Source organism: Heliangelus exortis, chromosome 31 (assembly GCF_036169615.1).
Source record: "Heliangelus exortis chromosome 31, bHelExo1.hap1, whole genome shotgun sequence".
Lineage (NCBI taxonomy): Eukaryota > Metazoa > Chordata > Aves > Apodiformes > Trochilidae > Heliangelus > Heliangelus exortis.
The window spans coordinates 76,077-96,213 of NC_092452.1; the positions used below are offsets into that span (position 1 = coordinate 76,077).

Sequence of the window (20,137 nt, forward strand, 5' to 3'; positions counted from 1 at the left end):
GGGGTCTCTGGGCTCCTGATCTCACTCCTTAGGCCATTCCTGCCCCTCTCCAGCCCTCTGCCCCCTTTTTTAGCTCCATCCAGGGCCTCCTCCCCACTGCTGGGCTCTGTTCTCCTGCAGGAAGTGGAGTTCCTCTTGTCCTCCCTCCCCCAGCTCCGGGTGATCCACACCAAGGATGTGGAGGCTGAGGACTGGATCCAAAGGAAGAGGAGGGGGCCCCTCATTCCAGTGAGGTTTAGGGGGGCTGTGCCAGGCCTTGATAGCTCTGGTTGGTTGCCACTCTCTCCCCCTCTGGTTGCCACTCTCTCTCTCTCTGGTTGCCACCCTCTCTCCCTCTGGTTGCCACCCTCTCTCCCTCTGGTTGCCACCCTCTCTCCCTCTGGTTGCCACCCTCTCTCCCTCTGGTTGCCACCCTCTCTCCCTCTGGTTGCCACCCTCTCTCCCTCTGGTTGCCACTCTCTCTCTCTCTCTGGTTGCCACCCTCTCTCCCTCTGGTTGCCACTCTCTCTCTCTCTGGTTGCCACCCCCTCTCTCTCTCTGGTTGCCCCCCTCTCTCTCTCTGGTTGCCCCCCTCTCTCTCTCTGGTTGCCCCCCTCTCTCTCTCTGGTTGCCCCCCTCTCTCTCTCTGGTTGCCCCCCTCTCTCTCTCTGGTTGCCACTCTCTCTCTCTCTCTGGTTGCCCCCCTCTCTCTTTCTGGTTGCCACTCTCTCTCTCTCTGGTTTGCATGCAGAACATCCACCCCCTGGATATTTTAAAGCATTTTTAGGGTACAAAGCAGGGGTAGGAGGCACCAAGCTGCTGCTTTCCTTCCTGGAAAAGAAAACCCTTTCCCAATCCCCTTTTTGCAGAAATTCCAACCCCCCCCCCCCCCCCCCCCCGAGAGAAATTCTCTGGGTTGGAAGCCACAGCTCACTGTGCAAGTTTGAGCATTTTTTTTATTTTTACACTTAAATATTCTCTTTAAATACAGCATCATCACCAGGAAAGGAACAGAAAAGGCTGGGAAAAAAAAAAAATAGATTTGGAGGACAAGCTTTGGATTCACACCGGAAAATTAAAAAATAAACAAAACAAAATCCCACCTTAGGATGAGAAGGGGCTTGGGAACTGCAGAGTCCAGGGGCTGCCAGGTCAGGGTGGGGTCGTGGCTCCTGCAGCAGTTTGGTAGCACCAGAGAGATGAGAAGGGCTGGGGGGGTGTCTTAGATGGCAGGAAGGGGAGCAGGAACCAGCATTCAGCTCAGGGAGTGCAATAAAACCCAAAGAGAAATAATGAGAGAAGGCAGAAAGGTGCTTTCCTTGCACCACCCCCACCAGCAGCAGCAGCTTTGTAAAAATAGAATCAATCCTGTGAGTTCTTGGCTTCTCCTGAGAGCCCCATCCTCACACCCCCCCCCCCAGCTCAGGTTTTATTCTGGCAGCTGCTGGAGCCTCTGGGCTCCCCCAAGAAGTTGCCCAAGGAGCCACATCCTGGCCCAGACAAGTCCTGACCTGGCTGAAGTGGTCAAGGAGCACTGGAGCTGAGGAGGGAGCACTAAGGGTGTTTGAAAATAAAAAAAAAAAAAAAAAAAAAAGAAAAAGAGGGAAAATAAAGATTTGGACGTATTTGTGTGTGATAATTTGCTCTGTTGCTGCAGCTCAGGATTCTTTTATTTTAGGTGGGAGCTGAAAAAAAACCCCACAGCCATGGGGGCAGCTGGAGGTGGTACCAGGATGGGCCACGGGGACATCACCAGCCCAAGGAGGGTTAAAATTTTGTTCCTCCTGAGGGCAGGGGAAGTGCCAGGGGGATCAGTGCTGTCGGGGTGCTGTGCACCAGTAAAGATGGTTGGAAAACCAGTAAACTGGGCGGAAAACCAGTAAACTGGTTGGAAAACCATTCCTTGGCCCCTCTGCCCTGCAACAGGGAGGGGGAGGGAGGGGACAAGGGGGAAAAGCCACTTTACCAGGTTGTGGGGCAGCAGCAAAGGGGCTTTGAACCCTTGAAACACCTTTTGCCAGGGGGCAACCACCAGAAGAAGAGGAGCTTGGAGCTGCAGAGCACTGGTGTCACCCCCAGCTGTGTCCCTGCCCCCAGCTGGGACAGTTCTGCACGGGCAGTTTTAGGGTTGTTGGGTTGAACTCTCCTTGGGGAGTTTTTTGGGGGCTCTTTGCTCCCTCTCCCCCTCCTTGATTCTCTTTCTCTCCTCATCCAGAGTCTGGTGCCTGGCAGGGGATGGAGGGGAGATGCTGGAATGAGGCTGGAATGAGGGAAAACCACGGAGGAGAGGGAAGGGGAGGGGACAGAAATGTCCCTCAGCCCCCACCACCCTGAGACCCACCCAAGGGACCATCAGTGGGGCCTTTTTGGCAAGACACACGGGGTGGGGATAGCCAGGGGCTACCTGGGGATTGAAAGTGCTTTTCCTGCCTGTCCAGGGGACTTTTCCTGGAGGCTGGAATGGAGCAGAGGGATGGGCAGAGTTCTTCATCGTGTGCTGCAGCTTTTTGAAGTGGCTGATTAAATCTCCACCCTGATTTTTCCAGAAGAGTTTGGGGGCTGCAGCCTTGCCTCTGTTGTCCAGTGAGAGCCTTCCTACCAGCTCCAGGTCCTTCCTGATCCATACTGGTCCCACATGCCAGTGGGGAAGGGCTGCAGGGCAGAGGGAGCAGCACCTGGAGCCACTGGGCTGTGACAGGGCCTGGTGAACGTCGATTAAAAAGGGGAAAAAAAACCACAAAAAAATGGAAAAAAAGGTCTTGTTCCCCTAAAAGCTGAAGAGGGCAGAGTCTCCCAGGGTATGGAGGATGAGGAGGAGCTGCCATGGGAAGCAGGAGGCTCCATGTCTGGCGTGTCCTGGTGTGTGAACAGCAACCAAGAGGCCACCAGCATTGGCCAAACCATGAAAACTGTTCCCAGTGTGCTGGGTTGGTGGGGAAGGGCTTTGGTAGCAGGGCTCCAGGGGCAGCTCCTGGAAGAAGCTGCTGGACTTAACCCAGGAGAGCTGGGCAAGCAAAGAGCTCCCAGCCCCAGGTGAGTGACACCACGTAAAATCCTCTGTACAAAGCAGCCCCAGCTCCCCCACCCCCCTGCAATTAAATTACCACCGGTGGCAACTGCCAATCCATAAAATATTATTGTCAATAAATAAATGAGTGCTGAGGGGGAAAAGAAACCCCTCAGACGGGCAGGACAGGCCCCAGGGAGTGCTCCTCAGCAGAGGGTGGCTCAGGCACCCACTCTGGGGCTGACTCTGGTGGCCCAGGGGATGGGGAAGGGGGGCAGCAGGGAGAAGCTGCCACTTGGCAGCCTTTGGAGGGTGGCAGAGCCTCTGGAGCACAGGGAGGATTTTTGGAGGCTTCCCCTTTGCTCTCAGCTGTGGCAGCTCGGCTGCAAGTCACCGCAGGGCCAGGGAGGACGCTGAGGTCCTTCTCACCCTGGCAGGAGGATGAGGATGGCAGCAGTGGCTCTGTTGGGCTGCTCTCCCCCTTGGCACCCAGGTAGTAGAGCACTGGCCCATTGTTCAAGTAGGGCTGGTTGCCCACCCCTGAGCCAGCTTGCTCGGGGCTGTCAGCGAAGCAGAGGACGGAGGAGCCCGGAGACAGCTGGGCCTGGATAAGGATTGGGGCAGCAAGGCCGGAGCACAACCCCTCTGCCACGGCCAGGGGCTCTTCCAGGATGCAAACACCCAAGCTTTCCACACTGGAACCGTTGCTGGAGTCTTCCTCAGCCTTCAGCCTCTCCAACTCCTCTGCTGTCTGCAGGTGCATGACGGCCGTCTCGTTCTCCGCCATGAATTCCTGGAAGTCCTGGGTCTCGGCTGGCTGAGGGCCCAGCCAGTCCCCAGCAGAGCCACGAGAGGCAGTGGCAGCCTCCTCCTCCTCCTCCTCCTCCTCAGGCACAGGGGGACGCCCTCCCTGCCGTTTGTTCTCCAGCTCCAGCTTCATGATGGTGTGGAGGTAGTGAGTCCGCACGCGGATGGGATTGAACTCGATCCTTCCGGCCATATTTCCACACCCATCCCGGGAGCAGCCACAGGGGAAGGACATACGGTCCACCTGGCAGGGAGACAGAGGTGTGGCAGCTTTAGCACCTCACAGCATCCTCTCCCAGAGCTTAAAACCCACCCTGGTGCTGCCTACCATTGGGAATCACAGAATCAGAGAATGGGCTGGGCTGGAAGGGACCTCAGAGCTCATCAAGTCCAACCCTTGCTCCACTCCCCCCGTGGTTCCCAGCCCATGGCACTGAGTGCCACATCCAGGCTCTTTTGAAATATCTCCAGGGATGGAGAATCCACCCCTTCCCTGGGCAGCCCATTCCAACGGCTGAGCACCCTCTCCAGAAAGAAATCCTTTCCTAATATCCAACCTAAACCTCCCCTGGCAGAGCTGAAGCTCTGCCAGGGGAGGTTTAGGTTGGATATTAGGAAAAAATTCTTTAGTCCGTGCCCTCTTGTCCCACTGATATCAGCCCAACCCCCCCCTGGCTCCAGCCTCCTTTCAGGGAGTTGTAGAGAGTGATGAGGTCTCCCCTGAGCCTCCTCTTCTCCAGCCTCAACACCCCCAGCTCCCTCAGCCCTTCCTCACAGGACTTGTGCTGGATCCCTTCACAGCCTCCTTGCTCTTCTCTGGACCTGCTCCAGCACCTCAAGCTCCTTCCTGAGCTGAGGGGCCCAGAACTGGACACAGGACTCAAGCTGTGGCCTCCCCAGGGCTGAGCACAGGGGCAGAATCCCTTCCCTGGACCTGCTGGCCACGCTGTTCCTGAGCCAGCCCAGGATGCCAGTGGCCTCCTTGGCCACCTGGGCATTTATCACTGAGGGTGATATTTCTTTATCACTATTGGGAATTTATCACTTCCACCCCCTGGAGCTGCACCCCAGCCCCTCCAGCACCCCAAGGAGAGCAGGCTGGCAGCAGGAGGAGCCCTGGCAGAGCCAGTTTTGCCACCTCCCTGGCCTCACCTGACATTTAATCCCGGCCTGGCTGCAGGCACAGGCCTCAGGGTCACAGTAGAGGCGACAGTCACAGCCACACTCCTCCCGGGAGAGGCGGATGGCTCGCAGCTCCTGCTTCTCCTCAGCATCAATCCTGTGAACACCAGAGGCTCGGAGCAGAGCCCGCCGACGTTTGGTGGGCAGTGGCTGGAGGAAGAAATAATCATCCACCTCCACGTTCTCCACGTCGATGTCGTCGTCGGAGACGTCCTCCAGGGTCAGGCTCTCGGCCTCCTCCGACTCCACCGTCCCGTTCTTGGTGAGCTGTGGGGCAGAGGGGCAGAGTCAGAGCCCCGCCGAGGGACCCTGGCAACAAGGAAGGGTGGGGGATGCCTCCTCCTCCTCCTCCTGCTCCTCCTCCTGCTCTCCTTCTTCTCCCTTCTGACCCGACAATCCAAGCAGGGACAGGAATGGGTGAATCCTAAAGCCACACCTGGGTGATTCTGTCTTCTCCCTTCTGACCCCAAAAGCTTTGCCCCCAGCCCCAAGCAGGGACAGGAATGGGTGAATCCTAAAGCCACACCCGGGTGATTCTGTCTCAGGCAGAAAGCAGGGGGGGCTGGGAGTGGTTTACAGGAGAAAGGAGGAGGGGAAAAATTAATAATAGAAGTATTCAGAGCAGAGATTCCTTCTCCTGTCTTCCCTCTGCTCTGATGCCCTGTAAACTGAGAAAAAAAGGAGGTTGTTACTGCTTAAAATATCAGGATCCTGGGAGAGCAGCAGCAGAGCTCAGAGCTCCCCCCCTGGGAAATAAGGTTTGAAAGCAAAGGAGGGGGCAGAGCCAGATCCCCTGATTTGCCTTCACCTCTGTCCTCCAGCCCTTCCAACTCCCTCCCCATGCACTCAAGTACCCCCAGAATCTTGGCACTGAGGATAAATGGGGGTCCCCAGCCCTCCAAAAGCTGGCAGGGGCAGGAGCAGGGGATAGAGAGGCCCACAGCCTCCTGAGGAGCTGCTGTTTTAAAAGAAAATGAAAAATTAAAGAAAACACAGAGGCATCCAGCTGGATTTGTGCTCCTTTGCCCAAGGCAGTGGGAGCTGGGTCACAGGCTCTGGAGCATCCCACCAAGAAGAGCCCAGAGGCACAGACCCAGCCCAGGGATGAGCTGGAAAACAGGCAGAGCCACCTGAGATCCCACTCTTCTCCTGACACAGCCTGGCTGCCTCCTCCCAGACTGGAATTTCTACCAGCACAGAGCTGCTGAGGTTTGCCTGATGGTTCCAAACCCAGCAGAGGTCGATGCTGCCCAGCAGCCACACATCCAGAAAAAAACCACATCCATGACACAAAAAAAAGAAAAAAGAAATAAAAAGGAAGAACCTACTGGGGACCACCCCTCTCCCAAACAATGGAAAATAGCAGTCTGCCTCCCTCCTCTGCCCCGGCTGCCGCTCAACCTCCCCGACACCTCGGGGAGGTATTTCCTAGGGGCAGGACGGCCAGAATTTCACCAGCAATCCCTCAGTTCCCCACCAATACCTTCATTTTCTTGGCGTGGAGCTTCTCTTCCTTGAGGTGCTCCCGGAGGATCTCCCTGTGGTTCACCTCCTGCTCCTGGGCAAACTCACAGAGCGTGTAGCGCCGGACCGAGTTGTGGCGCTGGGCCATGCCCAGGGAGCTGCCACCCTGGCTGGGGACACTGGTGAAACCCTGACGTCTGGCAAAGTAGTAGACAGTGACCTGGTCAAAACGAACATTTTTCCTCCCAAGCTGCTTCTGCCGTTTGAGGATGGAGGTGGCTGTGGGAGGGGAAAGGCAGAAAGGGGGCTGTTAAGCACAAAAAGGCCCACAAAGAGATCCCATCCCACTAGAAAGGGATTTTGCTACTCCCAGAGATGGTTGAACTCATGCTGAGGGGCCCTGAGGTGATGCTGGGTGACAGCTGTGTCCACTCTGCCACCACAACTCATCTCCAGTCCCCTTCCCCATTGTCACCCCCTCCACCAAACACCTCAGGACATCTGAGTGCCAGGAGGGGCTTGGAAAAGGTTGTAGGATGGACCTTGGCCACCAGTGTGGGGAACAGGAGCCAGCAGTGTGCCCAGGTGGCCAAGAAGGCCAAGGGCATCCTGGGCTGGCTCAGGAACAGCGTGGCCAGCAGGTCCAGGGAAGGGATTCTGCCCCTGTGCTCAGCCCTGGGGAGGCCACAGCTTGAGTCCTGTGTCCAGTTCTGGGCCCTGAAATTCAGGAAGGAGATTGAGGTGCTGGAGCAGGTCCAGAGAAGAGCAAGGAGGCTGGGAAGGGATCCAGCACAAGTCCTGTGAGGAAGGGCTGAGGGAGCTGGGGGTGTTGAGGCTGGAGAAGAGGAGGCTCAGGGGAGACCTCATCACTCTCTACAACTCCCTGAAAGGAGGTTGGAGCCAGGGGGGGGTTGGGCTCTTTTCCCAGGCAACCCTCAGCAAGACAAGAGGGCACAAGAGGTCTCAAGTTGTGCCAGGGGAGGTTTAGGTTGGATATTAGGAAAGAATTCTTTGCAGAGAGGGTGATCAGCCATTGGAATGGGCTGCCCAGGGAAGGGGTGGATTCTCCATCCCTGGAGATATTTCCAAAGAGCCTGGATGTGGCACTCAGTGCCATGGGCTGGGAACCACGGGGGGAGTGGAGCAAGGGTTGGACTTGAGGAGCTCTGAGGTCCCTTCCAACCCAGCCCATTTTCTGATTCTGTGATTCTCTGGTTCAGGTGAAATTCCCCAGAGCTGGGGATGACCTGTGTTCCTGGGACCATCAAGGAGGTCTCTGCTCACCACCCTAAATGGGTTATACAGGACAAACAATAAGAATAAGAATAAGAATAAGAATAAGAATAAGAATAAGAATAAGAATAAGAACAAAAACAAGAAGAAGAACAAGAACAAGAACAAAAAGAAGAAAAAGAAGAAAAAGAAGAAGAAGAAAAAGAAGAAGAAAAAGAAGAAGAAAAAGAAGAAGAAAAAGAAGAAAAGAAGAAAAGGAATAAAAAGAAGAAAAAGAAGGAGAAAAAGAATAAAAAGAGGAATAAAAAGAAGAAGAAGAAGAAGAAAAAGAAGAAAAATAAGTAGAAGAAGAAAAAGAAGAAGAGGAACAAAAAAAAGAAGAAAAAGAAGAAAAAGAAGGAGAAGAAGAAAAAGAAGAAAAAGAAGAAGAAAAAGAAGAAGAAAAGAAGAAGAAAAGAAGAAGGAAAGAAGAAGGAAAAGAAGAAGAAAAAGAAGATGAACATGAACAAGAAGAAGAACAAGAACAAGAACAAGGAGTGGAGCCAGTCACACGGGCAGGGAGAAGGCAGAGCCAGCCTCACACCAAGCTGCTCAAGGCAGAGGCCCCTGGGTGCTGAGGATGAGGATGGAAACACTCACGGATGAAGCCAGAGGAGCTGGAGGGGTTGACGCTGTCGCAGCTGTCGGCGCTGTCGCTGTTGGAGATTTCGTCGTCGGAGTTGGAGCCGGCTGAGCCCACGTCTGCATCCTCAAACTTCCTCTTGAGGCTCCCTCTGGTGATCCCGTCCATTTGCTTTGCATGGAGAGCCAGCCAGGGGGTGCTGGGGGGGCTGGTTTTGGCCACCAGGTCGCCAGCTCCGGCCCCCAGAGCTGCCGGCAGGCTCACCGCATCCCTGGGAACACAAAAAGCTGGAATGTTGCTTTGGATAAAGCACCAGCCCCCAGGAGAACCAGGAAAGGCTTCCCTGAGCTGCTTCTTGGTGAGAGTCTGGCTCAGGGTGCCCAGAGAAGCTGAAGCCCCATCCCTGGAAGTGTTGAAGGAACCAATTTCAAGAGAAAAACACAGGTAAATTGTTTACCTACCTCCCTACCTCGGGTTTTTTCTGTCTTCGTAATTAAACTGCTCTTCCTCCATCCCTTCCATGCACACACTGCAATATTTATGCTTCCCTGTACACAAAGCACAAAATTTAACACTGTCCCTATGACAGTTTTATCCTGTCTCTCATCAGAAATTGCTGTCACCTCAGTTTCTTTTTGGGTTTTATCAAGAAACTGCACCCAGGCAGCGAGAACGAAAGCTCCTTCCAAAGATTTGGTTTCTGTTCAAACCAAAATAGATCAAATGCTGCAAATAAAAGTAAACCACTTGCCTCTGCTTTCCTCTTGAAATTGGTTCCTTCAACACTGCCAGGGATGGGGTTGGATGGGGCTTGGAGCAACCTGGGCTGGTGGGAGGTGACCCTGCCCATGGCAGGAGGGTGGCTCTGGGTGAGCTTTAAGGTCCAATTCCAGCCCAAACCATTCCATGATTTCATTTTCTCCATCCCTGCACTTCCCACCCTGGAAAAAGCCTCTGATCCTCAAAGTTCTCTGGGGTGAGCCCATCCTCCCCACCTCTGGTCTGCAGGCAGGAGCTGCAGACAGTTATTTAATTTTATTTAATGATTCAGTTTTGGGCAGGCATGGAGGAGTTTGGGCAGGGTGAGAGCTGCAGTTCCCTTCATCCCAAATCTGTTCCAAATGGATTGATATTCCAATTAACTGAAACCAAAAGGAGGCACTGGTTTTATAAGGAAAGGAGCTGGCACTGCCCTGGCACAGCACAGCACTTTGCTGGTATTCCAACTCCCTCCCTAAAATTCCTAAAAGCTTGAAGATGTGCCTGGAGCCCCCCGGCCCTCCTTGACACCCAGCAGCAGCTCCATCCAAGATGTCAGAAAGGTCCAAATGCCTCCTGAGAACCTCTGGCATTTTCCTGCCCCCATGCTCCAGAAAAAAGGCTGCTTGTCCACAGGGAATCACTCAGCTCCAGCTTGGGTGAGGAATTTTTGGGAACCAACCCCCACTGGGAAGCATTCAAGACTCTGGGGTCACCACCTGGCAGCTTCTGCTCTGCCCCCAGCCCAGGAGACCCCAGGTCAGGGCTGGAATCTCCCAGTACCCATCACCTCCCCTTTCCCCTCTGGCATTTTACTGCCCCCATACTCCAAAAAAAAGCTGTTTGTCCACAGGGAATCACTCAGCTCCAGCTTGGGTGAGGAGTTTTTGGGAACCAACCCCCACTGGGAAGCACTCAAGGCTTTGGGGTCACCCCAACCCTGGCAGCTTCTGCCAGGAGACCCCAGGTCTGGGATGAATTTCCCAGTACCCATCACCCCTCCTCCCCCCTCTGGCATTTTCCTGCCCCCATGCTCCAAAAAAAAGCTGTTTGTCCACAGGGAATCACTCAGCTCCAGCTTGGGTGAGGAGTTTTTGGGAACCAACCCCCACTGGGAAGCACTCAAGGCTTTGGGGTCACCACAACCCTGGCAGCTTCTGCTCTGCCCCCAGCCCAGGAGACCCCAGGTCGGGGCTGGAATCTCCCAGCACCCATCACCCCCCCATTTCCCCATCCCGGGGGATCCCAGCACTCATCCCCAGCCTCACCCTTTCTCCCTGCTTTGTGTTCCCTCTGCTCCCGCAGCCGTTCTCATGGCAACGGAACCAGCGGCTCCGAAAAGCAGAACCAGGCAGCGGCACCGCTGCCGAACCCCGGGGGGATCTGGGGGGCTCCGGGGCTGCCGTTCGAGGGCAAAGGGACGGGGCAGCCCCCGGGATGGGCTCCGAACCCCCCCTCCCCCCAAAAAAAAGGAAGCGCTGGGAGGGGACCCTCCCCCCATAAAGGAACCGATGATGCCGAAGCTGTAGCAGAGCCAGAGCTCTGGGTTTAAAAACGGCTTTTTTGGGGTATTTAGTGCTGCCTCCTGTGGGTGAGGGGGGTAAACTGAGGAACAGAGTTAATGGCACCAACCCCATCCTCCGTCCATGGCAAACACCCCCTCCAGCATCCCTGCCACCACGTCCCTCCCTGAGCCTCCTCGTTTTGTTTTGCCCCCTCCCTCACCTAAAAAAAAAAAAATAAAAAAAATCCCCATTTCCACAACCAGGTAGGGCCCTGGCTACGTCCCTGTGCGTCCCAGGCCTGAGCCAACTTTATTGGTGTTGTTTTAGGGAGGACATAATTAAGGAGTGTCTGGGGTCTTGCCCATTCCTCCCAAAGAAAAGCTTCCAAATATCCATCTAATCCCCCCCTCCTTATGGGGAGGAACATCAGGGATGACAACCAAGGGGACATCACACTCCAGACAGGGACAGAGACCAAATCCTTCCCTGGAGAGAGCTGTCTGGAGATGGTTCATACAAATTGTGTTCCTTATGGAGAATCAGTTCTTCTGGGGAGGTTCAAAACTGCCCCAGAGCTGAGGGAAAAGAAGCCAAAACCAGCAAGGTGAGCACCCCATGGGTGCTGCCCCAAGGACAGAGCTTGGGGAGATGCTGGGGGGGTGCCAGGAGGCTGGAAAATGAACTTTTCATCCTATTTCTTCACAGTAGAAGCTCCCCTACCTGTGCAGCCTCCTCCATGTGGCAGCAGAGCAGCTGCCCCCAGGAGATGCAAAGGTTGAGTGAATTAATTAATTAGCTCTGATTATATATATATATATATATATATTTTTTTTTTTTTTTTTTTAATAACTCCTCCCATACATTCAGTCCCCAGGGGGAAGAAATAACCCAGCAGCTCAAAACCCCCAGCACAAAGCAGGGAAGAGCTGAGAGAAAAGAAGCCAAAACCAACAAGGTGAGCACCCCATGGGTGCTGCCCCCAGGACAGAGCTTGGGGGGTACCAGGGAGCTGGAAAATTACTTTTTCATCCTATTTCTTCACAGTAGGAGCTCCCCTACCTCTGCAGCCTTGCTGCAAAGGTTGACTGAATTAATTAATTAGCTCTGATTATATATATTTTTTTTAATAACCCCTCCTATACATTCAGTCCCCAGGGGGCAGAAATAACCCAGCAGCTCAAAAGCCCCAGCACAAAGCAGGGGGCTGCATGCTCAGAGAAGCTCCTAGACCCCCATCCTGGATTTTAGTCTGCATCAGGGGGAACTTTTTAGCACCAGGGTTGAGGTCTGGACTAAGGAAAGGTTTAGAGAGAAAGAGGGCAAAGAGCCAGCATCCTCCAGACACAGCAGGGATGCTCATCCTGACTTAATCCCACAGGGAATGGGTCTCTTCCTCCCTCCTGACCTTCTGAATTAAACACACAGCAAGGAAAAAAAATAATAATATAAAAAAATCTATTACTGATGGTGGCAAGAGTCAAAGAGTGTGTGTGGGGAATTAAAATAAATTATTTGTTTCATTGAGTTTCTCAATGGAGATTAAGCCCCAAGGAGGAGATGTGGGACAGGGAAAGAAAAAACTCCAATAGTGTGAGACAGGGGCCAAGTGACCCCAATTCCCCTTTCCTTTCCCCTGTTAAACCTCACTGAATGGAGCACAACTAAAAATATTCATTTCTTCCATGTCAGCAGTTGCTGAAATTGCCTTTGGGAGCTGAGAGAGGTTTGGGAGAGAGATGGGACTTGGATGATCACAGATGCAAAGAGCCTCCTGAGACAGAGCCAAGTTCAGCCACGGGGATCCAAGATCTGAGTGGGAAATCCTGCTGTCTCAAAGCACATCAGCAGAGTAATTAATTTTTTGTGCTGCAAAACCCCCCCCCCCTAGTTCTTGCTTGCCAGTTTCCAGCTTTTGGAAGAGGAAGAAGGGTGGGAGGATGCTCCATGGTCCTTGAAACTCAGCTGATGCCAAAGGTCCAGGTCCCACTGATGAGTTTTGTTTCACCTCCCACGGTTCCAGCATCCCTCCCAGTGAGCCCCAGTCCATGTGGGATTTGCTCTTCCATCACTGCTCGTCCAGGTGGGGACCAAAAAAGCAATTCCAGAGGGATGAGTGGTTTTATTCCAGACATTTCAGAGTCATCAGCAAGTAGGGAGCCTCTGGGCATCTTGCAGATCTTGTGATCCTCCAGGCATCCTATGGATTTTGTGATATTTCACAAGGATCAAGGGCTCCAGGACTGAGTAACTCAAAGGAGACTCAAGATTTCCTCCTTGTATTTGCTCCCATCTACAAACTGGTGAACTCCACCCCTCAAGCACCAATTTTTTTTTTTTTTTTTTTGGGGGGGGGGGGGAGTCCAGTTTAAATACGTTTCCTGCAAAAGCAAGAATCAAAAATGGATCCTGACAAATCCTCCCAAGGTTCCAAGGGAGCTGAGATGAATTATTTTAGCAGCTGGATGAGGAGAAAGTGGGAATTACATGGGAGCAGGAATAAATACATCTATATGTGTACATATAGAGATATATAGGTGGATATATACATGTGTGTGTGCACAAGGGGAGCCTCCTGGGCTGAGCAGGAGCCTGTCAGGCCTCGGAGAAGCATCTCTACCCCATCCTGGTTGATATTAAGTGGCTGTAAGACCTGCTTGTGGCACACAGGACAAAACCCCAAAAATATAATAGAGGAGACACACATTTTCTCCTGTCACAGCACTCAGCATCTCCCAGAAGGTGACACTGAAGTGCAAAGGCAGCTGGAAGGAGCCAGGCTGCAATTTTCTCTTTCCCCTTCCCCCAAGAGGAGAGGGGCTCTTTCACCAAGAAAACATCTCACCCCCTGGGCTGAAACCCACCCAAAAAGAGGTTTCCCTCCTGCAGCCACCCCCCTCTCCCACTCTACCTCAAGCTTGGCTCTTTCCCTGGTTTCCAATGATGCAGCAGGATAATGGGGGGGGGGGGGGGGTGACACGGCAGCGTCGCTGCGGAGCAGCACTCGGTGACGTGGAGGGGAGGGTGGCCCAGGGGCTGAGCAGCCCCTGCTCACTGCCACCCCCTCACTCTGGGGCTGTAGAGGACAAAACATCCTTCAGCTGCCCCCCTGTAAGTGGAAAAGAAGCTCCCACCATTGCCCTGCAGCCCCAGCCCCACACCAAGGCCAGGGAAAGAGGTGCTGATCCCTGAGGGAGAAGCCAAACCCTCACTCTGAGCTGTGCAGAACAAAAAATCCTTCAGCTGCCACCCTAAAACTGAAAAAGAAGCTCCCACCATTGCCCTGCAGCCACCTCTGCATCAAGCACCAAGCCAGCCCCACACCAAGGACAAGGACAGAGGTGCTGATCATGAGGGAGAGCAAACAGAACACCAGGGAGAAGCCAAACCCTCACTCTGTGCTTCCTCTGAAGAGCAAATAAAGCAGCTCAGCTCCTCAAGGACAGCTGGAGGGACACAGAGTCCCCAGCACCCCCCAGGGTGGCAGAAGGGCTTTGGTTTAGGCCTGGCACCCCCTGGGAAGTGCCAGGGTGGACGTGGTGGGGCACATGAAGCCTCCCTCTAAGCAGGAAAAAATGGAATTCACACACAATAGTCCCTGCAGAATTAAAGCAGGAGCCACCAAAAATGGTTGGATGTGGAGGCACCTCCACCAGCTCAGCACCCAGCACCCACCTACCCCTCAAACCCAGGTCCTAGACCAGCACAGCAATCAGGGCAGAAACTCCTATGGACAAGCCCAGAAATGTGACTGAATATTTTCCAGCCTGGTGGGAATGCTCAGGATGGATTTTTGGCCACTCTGAAGGGTTCAGCAGCTCAGCTCATCTACACCTGAGCCAGGGCTCTCCCACTGGATGGGGCTCTGTGGGCACACGGGGGGTGATGTGCTGGGCTACAGCCACTCAGCATCCAGCAACCCAGCTTACACCACCAGCACATCACCCAGGGTCATTTGGGGGTTTTAAGACAAAAGGCAGAAGATTCAGCTTCCTTTTCTACACTGCCACTAATGCAGCTAACAAGGAAATCTAGGCTAGAGCTCCCCTGGTGCCGGAGCCTCTGCTTACACAACCAACACCTCAGTTGGGAGCGATGGGGCTGACTTGTCCTAAAGCCCTAAATCACCTCTGGGTACCTGCCAAGGGCAGCAAGATTTTCCCCTGCTGCTTCCCAAGGAATCAGCAGCGACCCCCGCGCTGAGTCACGGGTGATGCAATGGCGGGAAATCCGCTGCCTCAGAGCCCCGGGCACAGGGCACCGGCTTTCCCTGAGCCATCGGATTGCCAGAAGCTGAAGAGGAGCCAGCAGTGTGCCCAGGTGGCCAAGAAGGCCAATGGCATCCTGGGCTGGCTCAGGAACAGGCCCTGAGGTGATGCTGGGTGACAGCTGTGTCCACTCTGCCACCACAACTCATCTCCAGCCCCCTTCCCCATCGTCACCCCCTCCACCAAACACCTCAGGACATCTGAGTGCCAGGAGGGGCTTGGAAAAGGTTGTAGGATGGACCTTGGCCACCAGTGTGGGGAACAGGAGCCAGCAGTGTGCCCAGGTGGCCAAGAAGGCCAAGGGCATCCTGGGCTGGCTCAGGAACAGCGTGGCCAGCAGGTCCAGGGAAGGGATTCTGCCCCTGTGCTCAGCCCTGGGGAGGCCACAGCTTGAGTCCTGTGTCCAGTTCTGGGCCCCTCAGCTCAGGAAGGAGATTGAGGTGCTGGAGCAGGTCCAGAGAAGAGCAAGGAGGCTGGGAAGGGATCCAGCAGAATTCCTGTGAGGAAGGGCTGAGGGAGCTGGGGGTGTTGAGGCTGGAGAAGAGGAGGCTCAGGGGAGACCTCATCACTCTCTCCAACTCCCTGAAAGGAGGTTGGAGCCAGGGGGGGGTTGGGCTGATATCAGTGGGACAAGAGGGCACGGACTAAAGAATTTTTTCCTAATATCCAACCTAAACCTCCCCTGGCAGAGCTTCAGCTCTGCCAGGGGAGGTTTAGGTTGGATATTAGGAAAGGATTTCTTTCTGAAGAGGGTGCTCAGGCATTGGAATGGGCTGCCCAGGGAAGGGGTGGATTCTCCATCCCTGGAGATATTTCAAAAGAGCCTGGATGTGGCACTCAGTGCCATGGGCTGGGAACCACGGGGGGAGTGGAGCAAGGGTTGGACTTGATGAGCTCTGAGGTCCCTTCCAGCCCAGCCCATTCTATAATTCTCTGATTCCCCAGCCCCTGAGGAGGCTCAGACAGGAGCCCAGAAAAGCCCAATGTCAAAAACTCCACCTGTCAAGAGAGTCATGTCAGACAAAGTGGGTCCATCCCACATCCATGCGTGGCAGCTCCATGGAACACCTTAATCCAAAGCCCTTTAAGGGGATTGAGACCCTAAAGGCAAAGCCAAGGGAGACCTCGAAGGGAAGGGCAGGGGAAAGCTCAAAGGTGGGAGGGCAAACGAGACCCTGAAGGGATGAGTAGAGCAGGAGAAGGTGGTTGTCCCACCAGCCCAGCTCCTCCCCAGGGGAAATGTGGGGTTGCTGAGCTCCTGACTTCTCTGCTCAGGTGAGTGAGAGGGGCCAGACCCATTCTGGCTGCCACAGGCTCCAGAAAGCAGCTGGATCTGAGTTGCTCCTGACCACCACAGAACACCAGACCTCAGGGGACTCCAGTGTTTGGGGTCAGGGTGAGGGCTGGGCAGGAAAGCACCTTCTCCACCACAGGCTGGAGGAGACCCCTCCACCACCCCCCCAGAGAGTGAGGGGTCACCCCAGCCCTTCCTCACCCCCCACTGCCTGTGATGGGGGCAAGAGCCCCATGACACGACCCCTCCCTGTGCCATGAGCCCTCCCTGCCCCTGGGGACACCAGCCCATGGGGACAGGACCCCCATGGCCCCTGGGGACAGGACTCTATGGGGACAGGACCCCCATGGCCCCTGGGGACAGGACTCTATGGGGACAGGACCCCCATGGCCCCTGGGGACACCAGCCCATGGGGACAGGACCCCCATGATGGTTCCCCCTTCCCAGACCAGCAGGTCCCACCACCAGCAGCTCTTTCCCAGCACCCCACAGGACCCCACTGCTTTGTGGCTTCTCAAGAACCCCCTTTGCCTCTGCCTCCAAATGCCCATAAGCACCTAAAAGGTCCCCCCTGCCCCATCCCCTATAGCCCCCTAAAGGATGAGGCAGCTCTAAGGGCACCCCACATCCTCCATGAGACCCCTCTGAGTGTCCCCACAGGCACAGGACAGGGGACAACCCCAGCTGCAAGCACCCCCACACCCCCACATCCCTCCCTAATATAAGGGTGCCCCATAACCTTGCAGCCCCCTCACAGAGGAGAGGGGAGAGTCCCTGCTGCATCCTCCCCATACATCCCCTACAGGCCTCTATAAGGTCCCCCTATACCCCCACCACCTCCACTACAGCTCACCCCAGCCAGAAAAGGCCCATATATCCCCTATAGGCTCCCCAGATATAGGGGCCCTCCACATCCCCTATATATGAAGCTAGAAAAGCTCCATATCCCCTATAAGCATCCCCTATACCCTACAGGATCCCAGCTGGAAAATGGCTTCACATCCCTTACAGATCTCTGCATCCCCTATAAGGCTCCCCAGCTATAAGGGCCCTCCACATCCTCTATACCTCCACCACCTATAAAAGCTCCATATCCCCTATAGGCACCCCATATAGCCTATAGGACCCCAGCTGGAAATGGCTTCACCCTTTCAGGTCTCTGCATCCCCTATAGACTCCCCAGCTATAAGGGCCCTCCACATCCTCTATACCTCCACCACCTATAAAAGCTCCACATCCCCTATAGGCACCCCATATACCCTACAGGACCCCAGCTGGAAAAGGGCTTCACATCCCTTACAGATCTCTACATCCCCTAGAGGCCTCTTGGCTAAGAAAAAACCCTCCCATCCCTTACACCCCCCTCTAAAGAACCCCCCATAGGGTCCCCCAACTTCACGGCTCCCCCATCCCTATAGGCCCCTGAATCCCCCAGAGGCTCCCAGGCCGCAAAGGCCTTCACAGCCCTCTCAGGCTCCCGCATCCCCTGCAAGCCCCCGCACCCAGCAAACACCCCCCCACCCCCCACATCTCCCCCAGCCTGTAACCCCCTCCCACCTCCTATAGGCCCCGCACCCCTATATGCCAGAAAAGGCCTCCCCATCCCTCACAGAACCCCCAAACCTAATCCTCCCCTCAGCTCTAAGAGTCCCCTATAGGCTCCCCATCCCCTCAAGCTGCCACAGGAGATCCCCGCCTCACCGACCCCCCCCCCTCCCTCGGCTCTCTCAGCCCACCGGACCGGGGCACCGAGGAACCGAGGTGAGGACCCCCTCCCCTCTCTCCCCTCACACTCACCGGGTCCCAGCGGGCGGGGCGGGCCCGGGCGGCTCCCGGGGGGCGGCGGGCGCGTGCAGGGGCTGCGGACCCGCCCCGCGCCAACACCCGACAACAATGGAGCCGCCGGCACTGCACCGCCCCTTATATAACCCGGGTCACGTGACAGGCACCGCCCCCCTCCCTCCCCGTGCTGCCGCGCAGCACGCTGGGAAAGCGAGTTTGGCAGCGGGAGCCCGCGGGGCACGCTGGGAAATGTAGTGCGGAAGTAAAGGAGAGCGGAGGTTTGAAGGGGAGGTGACGGGACGGGCCCGGTGCGGCCCGGTTCGCTCCGCCACACCGGTCAGGACCTCGGCGAGAGCTTCGTTCCCTCTTGGGGAGAGGTCTGAAGGGGGTGAGAAGCCACTGAGCACCCCTGATCCGCCGGGGAGCCCTCAGGCCGCAGCCGGAGGCGCCGGGGCCCTACAGGCCGCAGCCTCCCGTAGCTTGCACTGGAGGCGTTGGGAGGGTGGGGGGGCGCAAACTGAGGTGGTGGAGTCTAGACAAGAGATTAACGAGGCTGGAAGCCCCAGGAAGAGGCCAGAACCGCCTTATTTGAGCATTATGGGACCAGCTGGAGCTCAGACAGCGGGAGGCCTCAGGGCAGCTCAGCACGGGGGGGGGGGGGGGGCACCAGGTTGTGGGCACGGGGGAGAGGTCTCGGCCTGTCCTCAGCCCCCGCTTCGGGGGCTTCGCGGGGCTCTGCCAGCTCCCCTCTAAGGGGACAAACTCCTGGCTCCATCCTCCCCGCTGCTACCGGCAAGGCTGAGCTGGGAAACGGAGCAGCTTCACGGGGGTGGCCCCCCCTTGGCTTCACCCCCCCTTTGGTTCCCCTCCCCCCTTTGGCTTCTCCCCCTCCCTTTTGGCTTCTCCCCCCCCTTTGACTTCTCCCCTCCCTTTGGCTTCTCCCCCCCTCAAGACTCCCCCCCCCAGCTCAGCAGCCCCTCTGACCCTCTCCTCCCAAGGCTCAGCAAGGAGACAACTGCCTCCCCCCAGGATTATGGACTGGCTGGGTAATTAATTAATAAGCAGGTCAAATATTAAGATAAAAATCCTCTTCACTCCCCCTCAGTTCTGACCCCATTCTCTGCTCTTGTTTCCAGCCAGCAACCAGGGCTGGAGGAAGGACTGGGCTGTTGCTACCCCTCCACCTGGGGGTTCTTCTCTTCCCTGAGCCCCCACACAGAACAAATCAGGATTTTCCTCATCTGATGGATTAAAACCAACTGCCCCCAGCAACCAATAAAAAAATTTGGCAAGCTTGTGTCTCTAGCCAGGTCCATCACACTCCTGGCATCCTAACAGAAAAAAAAAAAAAAGGACTGGAACACATGTCCTGGAGGTACCACCAAGTGGCCAAACAAGTCCCAGCTGTGTAGCTCACAGAGGGAGCAGCAAGCAAAATTATTCAATTTTTTAAAAAATTTCTTGGCATCTTTTCCCCAAACCAATATCTAAGGCTTTGGTGGCTGAGGGCAGGACCTGCACCAGCTTGAGGGGTGCTCACATCTCAGGTCCAGCACCAGAGGAGCTGCCTCATCCCCCAGCAAGGAGAAGCAGCAGCTTCCTCCTCCTCCTCCTCCTTCTCCTTCTCCCTGCTGGAATCACCAAAATCCCCAAATCCCCTCTGCCCACATGGAAAATCTGGGATACCAAAATCTGGGATGCCAAGCCCTGTTCCCAGGATTAACCTCTCAATCTTCCAGCTCTGCTCTGTGTTGGGGATCCTGACTGCAGCTCCATGAAGACAAGAGGTGGCCAAAGAAAATGGGAACAGGATTTTTTATGGCTTCTGCAGGCAGAAAAGGAGCTGTTAGGTGGTGGCAGGATGGGGCTGTTGGGGTTTCCACACCCACCAGTGCCCCCTCTGACCCCACGAGCCCTCCCCAGGCTGAGCTGCCTTGGGCTGGGTCTTGTCAGAGCCTGTTTTAAAAATAAAACCTGCTTTAATTGTGGTTTTTCCCCATTTTTCAGCTCCAAATGGCCTTGGGGAGTGCTGATGGTGAGAGGGGGGCATCACCCCAGGCACCTCAGTCTCTGCTGGAGGATTTTAGGGATGGGGAACTGGATCTTCCACCACACCAGAGACTTCTCTGCTGGCCTGGAAAGCTCCACAGAGGAATTTTTGTCACCCTCAAATCCAAAAACTCTCAGTAACCTCTTGATTTGCTCAGTGGACACAGAGCTACACAGGGAAAGGGGGAG

At 55.3% G+C, this 20,137-nt stretch overlaps 1 protein-coding gene and 1 long non-coding RNA gene across 5 annotated transcripts; one reads left to right on the plus strand and one right to left on the minus strand.

The window, feature by feature from the left end:
* Window positions 1–1,206: 1,206 nt before the first annotated feature.
* CSRNP2 (cysteine and serine rich nuclear protein 2) lies at window positions 1,207–18,046 on the minus strand. 4 transcript variants are annotated; one of them, XM_071729636.1, is made up of 6 exons: window positions 17,915–18,046; window positions 8,756–8,842; window positions 8,312–8,565; window positions 6,459–6,718; window positions 4,946–5,242; window positions 1,207–4,037 (listed from the first exon to the last, which is right to left on the minus strand). In XM_071729636.1, the coding sequence occupies exons 3-6, from the start codon at window positions 8,460–8,462 to the stop codon at window positions 3,159–3,161; spliced, it is 1,587 nt and encodes a 528-aa protein (XP_071585737.1). In that variant the 5' UTR covers window positions 8,463–8,565; window positions 8,756–8,842; window positions 17,915–18,046; the 3' UTR covers window positions 1,207–3,158. The 4 variants fall into 4 exon arrangements, with proteins under 4 accessions (XP_071585737.1, XP_071585736.1, XP_071585739.1 ...); XM_071729635.1 differs by having other exon boundaries at window positions 8,312–8,842; XM_071729638.1 differs by lacking the exon at window positions 8,756–8,842 and having other exon boundaries at window positions 17,915–18,043.
* Window positions 18,047–18,164: 118 nt separating this feature from the next.
* LOC139789113 (uncharacterized) lies at window positions 18,165–19,191 on the plus strand. Its single transcript, XR_011723042.1, has 3 exons — window positions 18,165–18,287; window positions 18,898–18,945; window positions 19,036–19,191. It is a non-coding gene; the product is annotated as an uncharacterized lncRNA (long non-coding RNA).
* The last annotated feature ends 946 nt before the right edge of the window (window positions 19,192–20,137 follow it).

What these genes read in the sequence shown, in the direction of transcription:
- CSRNP2 (XM_071729636.1), bottom strand. Translation starts at nt 8,462, where the DNA reads ATGGACGGGATCACCAGAGGGAGCCTCAAGAGGAAGTTTGAGGATGCA. An exon ending in TCCACGCCAAGAAAATGAAG is followed by an intron (nt 5,243 to 6,458) that starts GTATTGGTGGGG and finishes TCTGCCCCACAG; the next exon opens with CTCACCAAGAACGGGACGGT. An exon ending in AGGCCGGGATTAAATGTCAG is followed by an intron (nt 4,038 to 4,945) that starts GTGAGGCCAGGG and finishes TCTCCCTGCCAG; the next exon opens with GTGGACCGTATGTCCTTCCC.